Raw genomic sequence first — 12,703 nt, 5'->3', positions numbered from 1 at the left:
TTACATTTTAAAAGGTATTCTAGAACCCTTAGAATTCCCTATAACATGATCAAACACTGCTCAAGATGACCTAGTGGTATCAAGGATTTTTTTTTCCCAAAAGCTTGCTGGTTCCCAGGCTGTTGACCCTTGAGCAAGCAATCCCCATTTTTTCTGTAGATACTCAGCTATATGAAATGATAGATACGATATGATGATATGCAAGTCAGTCTGGATAAGGGTGTCCACTGTGTAAATAGTCAATGTTATATTACTTTATTATCTACTGTATATGGAGAGATGAGCAACGCAAATATGCTCAGCCATGGAAGATCAATAAAGAGCCACTTACAAAGAAGGTTAAAAATATTTTAATAAACACAGCATGGAAAGAAACATGGAAACCATATAAAATTACAATACATATTTACATCCATCGTAAAACCATAAAACATGCAGGGATTAAACCATGTTTTCTATAGTGGTATATTTAAAAATACTGTCATTCATTTAAAACAAGGTTTGTGCAAAGATGCCTGCTGTCTAGGTTATTAAAAGCAGACAAGCCCAAAAATGTTAAATAGAATTACTACAGACTCCAGCTTCATTGAAATTTGCTATTTTTTTTGCCAGTGTTGCTTCTTCCCATTCTCACCCAAATTAGTGCTTTAAATACAACGATTTAAATTGTTGACCATGAGTATTGTAGACATTAAGACCAAAGCTGTTTGAAGCTGAACATGGATGATCCCAGACCAGTTCTGGAACCACCCTGAACTCTGATGAGACCTAAAAAATGAGTAAAATGTACAGTAAAGAGAACACACACTAAAAGTTGTCATATTAACATTCCAATATGAAGATGCACAGCTGAACAAAAAAATTAAAATTTATGTCACCAAAGTAGCCACAGTTCTTCAGCGTTTGCACATTAAACGACAGAATACAGTATCCCCCTTTGGAAGGATTAATGCTAATAACAATTGAAGAGTTTTACAGAGCTCATGGCTTGGATCAATAACCTCTGCATAGCAACGATGCAGTTAGTGGTTTCCATTCATCAAGCTGATTCTGAAAAAGGCAGTCACACAAACGTTTGTTCTCAGGGTTTGTAACAAAAGTTAGAAAATACTGTCCCCTTCAAAATGACAAATCAAAAAAGCATTTTCAGAGGGGAGGCTTCAACAGAGGGGACTCAAAAAATGTGTCCTAGTACTCAGAAAGTGCATACCACAGAAAAACACCAGAAATGTTTTCTGACCTCAAAGTAGTAAAGTGACAGTCACCTTAAAGTGAAAGCGTAACACAGAGTCAAAACTCAAAATGCAAAATAGCACCTATGATTTAAATTAAAACTTGCTTCTAATACTTTGAATATTCAAACATGACACAGCCTTTGGCCAAACAAACAACCTGGCGCTAAGATGAGACCAGGTTATTTTAGCACAGTCGAAGCAGGTTTTTTTGGGTTGTTTATTCTGTATGGCTTAAACCCTAGACATGAAGTGAAACTTTTCTTTATGACTAGTGTCCGGCCCTTTGACAGGAATGGAAATGGAATTTATTGTGCTTCTCTGTGTTGATGATCTAGAGCTCTGAGAATGACCAGTTTGCTGCTGACGAATGTGCCATGGTTGGAGCAGGCCCCCAAAAGGGATACTGTGTATAAATTTTAGCATCTCCAAGATCAGAATATAAAGAAGTGATAACCACGGGTGAGCCATTCGGCTCACAAGCAGAGGTTTTCCAATTTAAAGTTCACACCAGTAACCTCATTCTGAGATCACTCTCACACACACACACACACACACACACACACACACATATATCCTGTTATCTGGTTGATGTTCTCAACCACTACAATATCACAGCAATCATAGCTCCTTTTTAAAAGCAGTTACCTCAGATCAGTTCCCTCTACTTGTGTCACATTTTTGCATTTAAATACAGTCAATGCCAAAATGGTAAAGGTTTCTTGTAGATCCTCAGTACTGTCTACAGGTCAAGATGACTGGCTGCCATACACTGAACATGCAGCTCCACTTTATGAGAGTTGCCTCTGAATAGGCTTGGAGAAACACTGTCTAAAGTGACATCATACCCGCTTCTTCTATTCAAACGGCACCTGGGGTGTTTCTGTGAAAAGAGTTCCAACCCAGAGAAAGTGTTCGGTTGGACTTGCCAAGCAAGTTTCTTAATGCCTCTGAAGAGCCATTAACCTTGTATGTGCTTGTGACACGAAGTTTACTTTGAAATACCTGCTTTTTCAAAGAAGTCTTGAATTGTATATCAAACTCCAATTAGATGTACATTAAATGATGATGTTTGTGTTTTCAGTGAACACCCCACGTGCCCCTTAATGAAGCATACCACAACGATTCTAGCGCACTTACAGATGTGCACCGACTACTCTCCCATTTCAGTCACGCAAAGAACATGTCTATCATTCACTATATAATGTGTAATGCAATGTAATCTACAGATTGTCATTAAAACAATGACTTTTTTAAAGGGCTTGTTTGCAAACTCGGAAAAAAAGACTAAAACTGCCATACAAAAAAAAGAAACTGCCCTACAAATTGTACAGGTCAGAGAACCACACTAGAGAATTCGCGATCAACGCCTTCCTTTGAGCTCCGGGCAGGGCAGACAGGCGCGTAACAGGAGGCTGCGTTTCCCCACTCGTTATGACATGCTTCACTGCGTCTAGCAGGGCTGCTGTATTCACACCCCTGAGGGCAGAGCTGGCGGGAGAGGCGACAAGACAAGAGGGCGGAGAGAGCGATGTCGCTGTTAGCCTCTCCACTGCGAGGTGTGGACAACCGGAAATTTTGGCCACCATCTTTTTTACCTGAAGTGCCCTGCCCATCTTCAGAGGGAGCTGGCCCCTTATTTTGACCATCCTCATTTTTCATTTTGACCTTCATCTCGATTAGACAACAAGACAGGGTGTGGCTGCAGCGGCCGGTCGTCGCTTTCTGACCGTTACTTCTGCAACGCTCCCTCAACCCCACTGGTCTGGGATCAGCGGTTAGTAGGTAAGCGCTCTGCATATTGCGCTTAGAACTGAACTGTGATGAGCAGGGATTGAGGGGCAGAGAGAGCGAGGTAGCAGCAGTGCACTCTGCAGCTCTCGTTGTTCACGCAGGCTACGTACTGCAGTTTTGGGTGGATTGGAGAGGGGCTGTACCTGGCTGTCCAATCCACTTACATGCTGTCTCTGTATTGCCCATGGGCCAGGGACAGTCTTCCAAACTCTGCTCTGTGTCGGAGAGGCAAAGCTCTGAAAGAGTCTGATCCTCAGGCTGCTCATTAAATTGATGAGCGAGGACCGCATGGAGAAGTGATACCACGCTTCTGTCAAAGAACTGCAGAGAACTTTCTACAGTGACCTAGAAAAGCAATGGTAGACTCTGGAGTCCAAGGGCTAAAGAGCTGCTGGACTGCAAAGGGCTGTTACCTCTGTGCAAGATTTGTACTGTCCTTTTTAAGCAGCGTTGGTCCCTTGGAGAAGACCTATTTGAACAACCGCAGCGAATGACAGTGGCTCCCCCTCCCAATGACTCTAGTTTTCCCTTTTAGACACACTAACATGTTTGAAATGCCTCGGATTTTACAAATAAAGACAAACAATTTAGGCACATATAAGTACATGTTGGCTCAGGAACATGTATAACCAGATGGTGGCAGTAGAGTAATACCATCTATTGTAACCTGCTTCGCAGTTTGAGACATTTAATTCACATCCTTGAGGCTGGTAAAAAGGGACGCAGATTTAAAAAAAAAACAAAGCCAGTATCCTTTCCAACACGAGCGGGTATTCGACAGACCACTGATGACACTGCATGAGAGAACGGAGAAAAAGCAGCTGAAGAGAATTATGGGTCGGGAGGGTGGGGCTTCCGAAACCAACTGGTCGCAGAAGCAGGGTAACGGCAGCTGCAAGGTGTCCACCAACCGACACACAAGGCTCAGTTACACACAGCCAAAGAGACCAACGCATTTGGTATCTAGCTGCAAGAAAAGCAATGAAAAAATACTAGATGAAAGAGATATGAAGAAATCTTGAGTGGATCAGTCAGTGGCGGATTGTGGTGTCGAGAATGGAGTGAGGCTTAGAGCCTCCCAAAAGGCCCTAGTATCAATGCTCCTCCCCAGCCCTTGCAAACAGCAATGTCCCCTCAACACCTTCAAGGCGTTGTGTCTCTGCCAGCATGAGTCTGCTGCACCCTCTTACTCTGCTCTGTATTCTAATGCATTTAGTTGCTGAGTTACAGATCATTGTTTTGTTTTTTGATGTTTTTTTTTTGCTTCCAATACACAGTGTGCTTCAAAATAAAAAGGCAAGTTTACTCACTAATAGGTATCATATCAAAATTGCTAGCAAGTCACTTTTCTTTATATATAAAAAACAACAAACAAGAAAAAAAAAAAAAAACAGCGCGTCTCTTAGAGGTGAAGGAGTCCTTAGCTAGTTTCACAGCAATGTTCCTCTCATTCTGCACCAGAACAATGAAACAAACGCAAACAAATCTGCACAATAATAACCCCTGCCCTCCCACCCCACAACCCTCACACAGTATACAGAACAATTACCCACATAGGATTTCACAGAAATAATAAAACGTAACGAAACAAAGTGCAAACACAGCTGCCGACGCTCACTGGTAGTGTTTTCTAACCCCAATATATATGTCAGTGGCAGCGCAATTCTTACAAAAGATGAATTGTTCCTTTTGCTGGTGTAAAAAAAACCCAAAACATAAAAACAACAACGGAAAAAATGTGTACTAAAAACATCGGTTTAAGTTTCTAAAGTTTCCACAGGAAAACGATTACTGTTTCGCTCAGTCAGCTTCTCTCCCGTCCTCCTCTTTCCAAGAGACAAGCGCTGGGGAAAAGTCTGGTTGCGGCGGAGGATGATGTCACATTGGCTTGGTGTAGCCGAAGATGCCCACGGGGAAGTGCTTGACGTGGGTCGGCCACTGGGCGGCTAGCTGGAAAAACTTGACGTCGTTCCACTCGACGCCATCGATGGAGACTGCGGAAGGAGAGAGGGGGACACGTGGTTCCACACAAAACTGCTGTGTCAGACTTCATGGATCTTGGTTAGGGGATCCAAGCTTGTTGGAGCCACCGCTACTTCCTTAAGCCACTAAGCAGCGATAGTTCATTGGTCACTCTGAGCTACAGTACAACTGTTTGGGATTTAGGATCACCAGCTTTGCTAACAGTTACTACTGGGTATTGTACCCATTGGTTTAACATTAAAGACTTTATTATATTATATTATATTTTATATTATATTATATTGTACATTGCATGTAAAAGTGTGCAAATTAAAGTTCCAACCAAAGCCAACTGAATAAAATGTGTTGGGGGTACGAACTGTGCCTGGGGTGCTTACCTCTCAGCATGGTGTGCTGGTGTTTGGCAGTGCAGATCAACCTGCTGATCCCATCGATCACCTGGCTTTTTGAGTCCAGCTCTTTCTCCTTGGGCTTCTTGCTGAGAAATATCACTGTAACAGGAGGAGAGCGAGGCAGGCTGAAACATGTCACCCGAGAACAACCGGTGAACGAGCTGCACCGACACTGACACGCTACGCTTTGCTTCTCCCTGCGTTTGCTGGCTTTGCTGAATTTCCCGGTCCCCGAGGCTGCTGTCTCTCCTGTCGTTCTCAGAGGAGGAGGGAGAAAGCGTGTGCTCTGAGTGTGGCTCGACAGTGAGCTCCCGACTGCGAGTGCACTGGTGAGCCTGTGACTCAGCAATTCAGGGTTTCATTTGCTTTTCGCCTGCAGGTGGGGACCGGCAGTCTGAGAAGAAGGAAGTGTGTGGGTGGTGGGGGGGGGGGGGGGGGTGGAAGCGGAGGAGAGCTCACCTTTCTTGTTCTTTTCCTTGGTGACCACCGTCATGGACATGCAGGGCGGGGGCGTGAGCTCGCCCCCGCTGGGGATGCGGCTGACCTGCAGGGAGCGGAAGTTGCTCTTCAGGGTGTTCTTGATGCCCACGTCCCGCCTCTCGCCCTCCTTCTTCTTCTCCGGGCCCTGCCACGTCCAGTAGTCTACCTGCAGCCCCATCACCTCACCGCCTGAGCCCGGAGAGCTGACGCACAAACACACACACACACGCACATGCAAACGTTAGTGGCAGCATCACAAATTCTCCAATATTACCTCAATTCTCCTCATCTGTAACTGCAAATCCAGATTACATTACATTACATTATTGGCATTTAGCAGACGCTCTTACCCAGAGCGACTTACATCCCTTACAATGTTATCCATTTATACAGCTGGATGTTTCCTGGGGCAATTTGGGGTTACGTACTTTGCCACTTTGGTACAACAGCAGTGCCCCAGCAGGGAATTGAACCGGCAACCTTTTGGTCACAGGCCCTGCTCCTTAACCATTATGCTACACTGCCGCTGCCAGATAATCAAACAGGGACTAACATCTTGCGGTGGACAACAGTCTATTTTAGTGGTGTGTGTGTGTGCAGACCTAGATTTGAATTCTGTGTGCTAGTTTGCTGAGGGCACGGAGCTTCATTCGATGTTACTGAGACAGACAGGTGGGGGTCCGTATGTGTGACGGCCAGGGGGATGTGGGGGAGAGGAATGTGGGGCTGCACCCTACCCAGCTCCGGAGAGTGCTGTGGAGACCGAGGGGGACGGGGGAGGGGTGCATGTCATGTCCTTTCCGTAGGCCGCGCCCGTCTGCGGGGGCGGGGAAGCCAGGATGCTGACGCCCCCGACCATGGCGTCGTCAGAGTCCACTGGAGGGGAGAGCAGAGTCAGGAAAGGTCACCGATGATAGAAAGAAAGCCGCAAATCTACTGAGGATGGGGTAGTAAATGAAACCAATGACTGACAGATTTAGTGAAACTCCGACTGCTTAGGAGAAATATCTTTCTGGGACTATGTATGTATGTATATACACATACACACATGTTATGTCATTCCACGCCTGGGCCCTGGCTGTATGAAACTGGTGGGGGTTAATGACGGGGGGTAATCCCGAGCCCACTGCATTGAAGAGCACCACTCTAACGAGTGCCTCGGGGAGACAGCATCACATGCTTACTGCAGAGCTGTCCTTCCTTAAGTTGTACTGGATGATGCATCCCACAATGCATTGTGATCCTCTCCTTCAGACGGACTAGATTCAAGGATGCTTCCACAGCCACACAATGGAGGCGGATTTAAAGCATTTTTGACAGCCTGGGCTTACTTTGTCTGCTTTGTCACTGGAGACCCCCTGAAAACAGCAGGATGAAATGTAGACTTCCAGGCTTACATCACTCAGGCTCTCTGCAAGCTGTTCAGCTTTAGTCACGTGTCTACATTTTATATTAATGCTACTGGGCGTGGCTTGGGCAGTGACACAACAGGAAATCAGAGCAATGCCTCAGTGCACCTTCTGAGGCCCAACACTTCCTTGTAAACCCAGCTTTAATTGGACTACACCAGGATTTTCGGACCTATGATCTATTCAAAGGAAAAAGATATGGGTTATGCGCAGGGCTGCAGTGACCATAGGCCACTTATTTGTCACTGAAAACAACCCTGAGAGGTCATTAACAATAATGTTGTTCTGTTGGATCTCCTTGGGTAATTCATTTCCTCAAATCCAGTCCAGCCCAGGGAAGTGCACTGGGTTGCTCTCCTGTCACATGATCAGGGCCTGGCTGGCACCTCTGACCTCAGCGGGCCCAGCGCTCTGGAGAGCACATGTGTGCCCACACCCGCACAGGAAGGAAGGGTGTTGCGTAACAGCAGAGCCCTCTGCGCCTGCCCGACTGTCCGAAAGTGCTGGAATGTGGAGCGTCACGGGTGAGATCAAACGCTGACCGGAATACCCGCGGTACGCTAGGCAGACTTCCCTACCTGAGGTGGAGAGGTTGTGCTCCACAATGCCCACTTTTACGACCTGGGAAAAAGAACGCATGGATTACAGGCTTATGCTGTTGGTATTCAAAACTTTTCTACTCAATTCAGATTCACCACCATTCCCCTCACCAAGCTGTATTTATTTGTTAATGAGGGAATCAATAAATACTTCAAAAGAAATGTTTTTAGATTTATTTACTTCCATTAAATAATTGTCTTAAATGAAAAAAATGCGTGCATGTACAAAAAATGTAAACATTACTATATCATCAAGTACAGAACCATACAGGGCTGTACTATACCATCCTGCACTATTCTAACCTGTAAACACAGCTGAAAGCTGAATTTAAAATCCTGAGTATGAAATGTGACATAAATCACTTCAGTATATAGCCAGCTGTGTAAATATGTACTGTGCAACATAAGCTGCCCTGTTTATGGCAAATATATTCTAGATGTTATGTGTATATGTACTTTTTAAGTATAGGCACAATGATATCATATGGATCAGGCAGTGACAGCAGCCTGGCTGTGGCTGAGGAGTTATGAGCCTCGTGCCTCTTTAAACCTCAGTGCTGCTAAGATTTCACACCCTTATGAGAGCCCAAACATGCCCCCCTCCCCCGCTCCCCTCCTATCACAGTAAGTGCAGCCTTACCCCGATGAAGGGCACAAACTTCTGACAGGAGTCCTCGTCGGGGCTGCAGGACAGAGAGGACAGCATTAGTCTCGCGCCAGTCTGAAGTGCAGTCATCAGCACTGGCATTTGAGCTTTCTGGTATGGTATGAGGGTCTCCTTTGGGGTGGAGGAGGGGGGGGGGTTGGGTCAGAGTGTAGGAGTGCCAGGGTGTCACACAGACGCTCAATGGCCCAGTGGGGTGGGAGGACGCGATGGTCATGTCCATCGGGGTGTCGATGGGACATGCTGGCCGGGGGGAGTGATGTGGTTTTTTTTTTTTTTTTTTTTTTTTTTGGTTTTGGGGGCACGCCACAATGAGATGAACGCCGCGCCTTACAACCGGCAAAGCAGGCAGTTGTAAGACATGGGCGGGGTGATGTTACCGAGCAACCAGGCTGTAGGCGTTCCCGTGAGCTAATCAGTGACCTCTGACCCTGTAACCCCTCCCTGTTGTAGAGCACACCTGCGGGGTTCTAAGCCCACACACTCGAGTGGGACACACTCACTGACTTCTGTGCTTACAGGATCAGGGGGAAACAGTAATTAACTGACTAATGCTACCCTATTTGACTAACCTAAAGTGCTTCCTAAAGTGTGAGTGAGAGTGGTGTGATATTCTGCTCAGGAAGAGTCAGACTGCCTAACCAAAGGGAGGAAGAACTATACAACGACCCAGCCTAAGACACATCTGCTTCCCATTCAGTTTGCACCTCCTGATTTATGGTCCTTACAGAATCGTTCTGCATGGTTATGCTGTAACACCCTTGCAGAAACAGACCTGGCATGGCAGACATCCAGACTGGGCAGCAAAAGTCACCTCTCTCTCTCTCGCTCTCTCTCACTAATAGAGCATATTTATTTATGACTGGAGAGTGATTGGTTGTGACCTTCGTTCATGCGTCACATACACGCGTACATCCTTCCTCAGGGGGCAGGTGACAACAGTCCCCACTCCGCCCTGCCAGGGCCATCCTGACCCCGCCCTCTGGAGCAGCATCAGCCGTGACGTCCAGTCAGGGCTTCTCGGAGATTGGCAGCACATGGCTTACAGGGGGCATGTACCTCACGCCTTAATGAATGTGTGTCCTGTGCTGCTCTCCCGAGCCTCTGTTCTGTGCCAGAGCTGCTCTGAGATGCACGCCAACCCGCTCCACCTCCCTGGGACAGGGCCGTCTGCTCTCTCGCCGCCTCAGAGGCAGGGACTGGGGGCTCGTCCAATCACGAGAGGGCACTGAGGCCACACCTGATCCACCAGGAGTCTTGCTGCCCGTCTAGTGCTTGAAATAAATACTAATCGCTGCCTGCCGTCTTGTAGCTTGTGATGTAAACTGAACATCTTTGCTGCTGGTAAACATGTAATGCCTGTCCTGATTAAAAAAAAAGCTACACTTTGGCCATTCACGTGCATCCCTAAGTGTCTCCAAACCACTGAACTTATTTTAGATTATTTTACAAGTAACTTTCACTTTGAAGATTGATCGGATATACTTAAAAGAAGTTATGGGCCTAGGGGGTCAGGTCAAATTCACTGAAACTGGCATAGCAAAAATTCCATGTAAATATGACATGGTGTTAAATGGTGATTTTTTTGTAAACAAAAAATATTGATAATTTGTTCTCAAGAAGCGGTTGAAAACGCTGCATCAAATAAGCCCCATTATGGCACGTTTACATTGGGCCACGCCCCCCTCCCCCCACCCCTCGGCTCCGTCATGCAACGCGTGTCTCCAGACACGGAGGAAGTGTCTCACGTGAAAGCCATGGGCGGGCTCTCTGTGAAGGCTTGTCAGGCATTTCCACACAGCAAAACCAAACAGGACAGACAGGGGATGGTTAATATCAAAGACCACACCAAAAAAAAAAAGAAGACGAAAAAAAGAAACCCCAAACGAAGGCGGAGGTCAATGCAGACGCGGGTGAGTTCACAGCGACCGGGGCGAGCGAGGGGACGACATTAGACACACGGAAAAAAGGGCAAACCGTGAAGGAAAAAAGAAAAAAAAAAACGAGGGACAGAACGGAAAAAAAGTCACAATCAGATACCTGATGTAAAAATCAAAATACAAACTTCTCTTCCTTGAATGCAAACAAAACAGGGAAAAGAACCAAAGTACAGAAGGGTTACATTTGATGCTGTCTCCAAACCTCTCGACCAGTGAAAACCAGCCAAAAAAGCGAAAAGGACCATCTAAGAAACATCGCTATGACAAACAAACAACAGCAAAAAGAACCTCTTAATTAATGGAGGAGGGGGCCATCTCTATCAAGAGTGTAAACATTCTGAGAGACTATGCTGCTGTCTGTCCCTCATAAAAATGCACACGCAATACTTTACATCATCGGACAGAGAAACATGATTGGGCTATGCTTGGATAATAAACACAGCACGACAGTCCACTTACATTTCTGAAGGACACGATAAATCAGGGAGACTCTCATATCAACAGTCAGAAGAATGGCATTCACATGACAGTATGATGCACATTACCGGAGGGCAAAAACAGGACTGACGGAGAAAGAGATAGAGAGACCGCAGCAGGTGGTCCCCGAGGCGGAGGGCGGTGGGTTGGAGAAGGTAGAGGCGCAACCGGAATGAAGGGGTCGGTCAGTGTGCAGTTCCAATCCGCCGTTCCGTTACACGCCTTCCGAGGTGCGGCGGGCGCATGCATGCCTTCCCATACAAGCACACGCACACGCACACACTCAAAGGTAGCCTCATTACCTCTTTTGCTTGTAGGTGAGCATGGCCTCTGAGATGGGGAACTGGTGGGACACGCTGGCCCCAGCCAGGTATTGTGTGACTCGGCCCACCACGTCGATGTTGTCTGCAGAGGCAGGGAGGACACTGACTCAACACTTCGCATCCACCTCTCCTTGTTTTTATTGACAGCCACAGGTTAGACAGGTACCAAATTTGCTACATTTTTCAGATTGTTTGCTTCATTACCTAAATAGGACGTAATTCTTTCCTAAATCTGCTGTGGTGTTGCAGTGATAACTTTGCTAAAACGTTTGAGAAATACTGTGAGAACATTACATGTTAGCGGTGCTGGTAGAACAGTGACAGAGAAAGACAGAGAAGAAAAAGAGGCTTATGGGCCCCTGACTGAAGCGATATGACAGATCAGAGCACAGATGCTCGGCTTCCGGCTATCAGGCAGACACCTGCCTGAACACGCAGTCTGTGACGCAAAACTTATTCAACCGGAAGCTGCGCCTGTGTGCTTCCGCGCGCCAGGGCTTTGCCTTCTTTCAACACGGTGTGTGACGCAGTGGCACGTCAGCACCCTGCGCTGTGCCCTCTGAGGTGAGAGGGAGGCGGGTCTCACCCGAGGTGGGGGGCTCCGTCCTCCCGAACACCTCCCTCCAGGCCGTATCCATGAAGATGTTGTTGAACTTGCTGTCGAAGGACGCCATGTACTTCGCCAGAGGATGAGAGCCTGAACGGTTAACCGAAAACAGAAAGGAAAAAAAAAAAAATTACCACAAAGGACTTTGTGATTCTGTCAGCCACAAAAGCCAGCTTTTAAAGAAAAGAGCAGAGAGGTTTAGCTACACCCTATAAACAGCTCCCAATTCACAGTGGCACTGAGGAACAGCGCCCAGCTTCTGTCTGCGTCCGCCTGTAGGCCGGGCCTCACAGGGCCTCCTCATCCCCGACTCACCGACAGGGATGACCAGGAAGCGGATGTAGCTGAGCCAGTCAGGCGTCTTGTTGGCCAGCTGCTCCACGAAGAACCTCAGGACGGTGCTGAGGTAGCTCTGGTCGCCCGCCACTGCCACTTTGATTGTGGGGGGTGTCTGTGCGTTGCAGTTGCAGCTGCAGAGGAGAGAACGGGGTGAGGTGATCAGACCATGGGGTGAGATCCGCATATCAGCCATGCAGATGAGACTTTAAGGGTGACATCAGCATTTAACTATGAGAGATGACCAGTGAAATCAGCTTTTTAGTGTAGACAGCGAGTGAACTCAGCGCTCGCATTTTAGCACGGCAAGCGAAGAGCTTCTACAGAGTCACAGATCCCTATGGTGTGCGGATGTGCTGATTAAGCAGGGCACGGTAATGAGTGTGAGCCATGCCTATAATGTAAACATCAGCGTATCTGCAACTTGGCACAGAGCACCGCCAAAAAGCATAACCACTGTGGGATCT

The 12,703-nt window shown here is 47.0% G+C and overlaps 1 protein-coding gene across 2 annotated transcripts in view; it reads right to left on the bottom strand.

Moving 5' to 3' along the window:
• Positions 1-4,684: 4,684 nt before the first annotated feature.
• The window catches only part of si:ch211-126j24.1 (phosphofurin acidic cluster sorting protein 2), a 78,275-nt gene continuing 70,256 nt past the window's right edge, over positions 4,685-12,703 (bottom strand). The window contains exons 16-25 of one of the 2 annotated variants that reach the window (XM_036532400.1): positions 12,216-12,370; positions 11,880-11,990; positions 11,273-11,375; positions 10,594-10,626; positions 8,530-8,572; positions 7,869-7,911; positions 6,619-6,757; positions 5,861-6,084; positions 5,387-5,500; positions 4,685-5,020 (exon numbers count right to left, since the gene is read on the bottom strand). In XM_036532400.1, coding sequence (XP_036388293.1) covers positions 4,905-5,020; positions 5,387-5,500; positions 5,861-6,084; positions 6,619-6,757; positions 7,869-7,911; positions 8,530-8,572; positions 10,594-10,626; positions 11,273-11,375; positions 11,880-11,990; positions 12,216-12,370 — 1,081 coding nt within the window. In that variant the 3' untranslated portion in view covers positions 4,685-4,904. The remainder of the gene's footprint in view (positions 5,021-5,386; positions 5,501-5,860; positions 6,085-6,618; positions 6,758-7,868; positions 7,912-8,529; positions 8,573-10,593; positions 10,627-11,272; positions 11,376-11,879; positions 11,991-12,215; positions 12,371-12,703) is intronic. The other variant, XM_036532408.1, reaches the window with a different exon arrangement.

The sequence above is a fragment of the Megalops cyprinoides genome, chromosome 1 (assembly GCF_013368585.1).
Source record: "Megalops cyprinoides isolate fMegCyp1 chromosome 1, fMegCyp1.pri, whole genome shotgun sequence".
Lineage (NCBI taxonomy): Eukaryota > Metazoa > Chordata > Actinopteri > Elopiformes > Megalopidae > Megalops > Megalops cyprinoides.
Note: the sequence above shows the minus strand (reverse complement) of the source record. Positions and strands in the feature narration are given on the sequence as shown.